At 60.8% G+C, this 1,017-nt stretch overlaps 1 protein-coding gene across 3 annotated transcripts in view; it reads right to left on the bottom strand.

Annotated features, from left to right (window-relative positions):
* The window catches only part of LRIG2 (leucine rich repeats and immunoglobulin like domains 2), an 18,581-nt gene extending 17,671 nt beyond the window's left edge, over positions 1-910 (bottom strand). For 2 of the 3 annotated variants that reach the window (XR_006171600.1, XM_042835899.1), the window contains exon 1: positions 847-894. Coding sequence is in view for 2 of the 3 variants with exons in the window: in XM_042835899.1 (XP_042691833.1) it covers positions 847-848 (2 nt within the window). In the remaining variant the exon portion in view is untranslated. Of the gene's footprint in view, positions 1-846 lie in introns of all 3 variants that reach the window. The other variant, XM_042835900.1, reaches the window with a different exon arrangement.
* Positions 911-1,017: the final 107 nt, after the last annotated feature.

Below are 1,017 nucleotides of genomic sequence, written 5' to 3'. Positions count from 1 at the left end.
AGCAATGGGTGAAATGAACAGCAATGGGTGAAATGAACAGCAATGGGGGGAAAATCCATCTGGGACTTTGTGATGTGAGAAAAAATGTGCTTTGATTCATTTTAAACAGCTTTTATGCATCACAGCTCGCTGAGATTCAGAACCACCACAGCTGTCAGACAGAAAGAAAAATGTCACCCCCTCCCCCCCAATGTGCTCCACGTGCCAAAATCCTGAAAGCCACAACAGAGAATGCACTGAATGTTGTTTGCAGCAGATGTGGGATTGCATAACGCTGCTCAGAGCCAGCATGGCACCCAGCAGAACAGAACCACAGGATGGCCTGGGTTGGAAGGGACCTCAAGGATCATGAAGCTCCAACCCCCTGCCGCAGGCAGGGCCACCAACCTCCACATTTCATAGCAGCCCAGGCTGCCCAGGGCCCCATCCAACCTGGCCTTGAACACCTCCAGGGATGCACGGGGCATCCACAACTTTCTAGGCAGCTGTTCCAGCACCTCACTGCTCTCATAGGAAAGAACTTCCCCCTGACATCCAACCTCAATCTTCCCTCCCTCAACTTCAAACCATTTCCCCTTGTCCTGCTCTTATCTCCCCTTCCCAAGAGTTGATTCCCCTCCTGTTTGTAGCAGAACATCCAGTGCTGTCTGCCAGCACGGTGCCCATCTTAGAGCCGCGGTGCTGTGCGGTCAGCACAGCTCAGCACAGCTCAGCCCCACGGCACCGCCGGGAGGCCGAGCGCGGCTCGAAGCACCCGCAGACCCGTTAGGCCCCGGCCAGGCCTCACCGCAGCCCTCCCCCCGCTAGGCCTCAGGCTCGGCCTCGCTCCGCCCCGCGCTCACTCACATCGCCGTGGTGCCGGCGGGCAACGGCGCGATCCTCCGCGGTCCGGCCCCGGGCGGCAGGCGCTGCCGGCTGCAGTCCAGCAGGCCGCGGCGGCACGAGCAGGGCGCGGCGCAGGGCTCGACGGCGGCCGCCCGCCCGCACGGCGCCGTCAGGAGGTGCAGCAGCAGCAAG

The sequence above is a fragment of the Centrocercus urophasianus genome, unplaced genomic scaffold, assembly GCF_019232065.1.
Source record: "Centrocercus urophasianus isolate 14NV4802_14NV808 unplaced genomic scaffold, USGS_Curo_1.0 seq_555, whole genome shotgun sequence".
NCBI classification, from domain to species: Eukaryota; Metazoa; Chordata; class Aves; order Galliformes; family Phasianidae; genus Centrocercus; species Centrocercus urophasianus.
The sequence above is the reverse complement of the archived record's forward strand: the minus strand, read 5'-3'. Positions and strand labels throughout refer to the sequence as shown.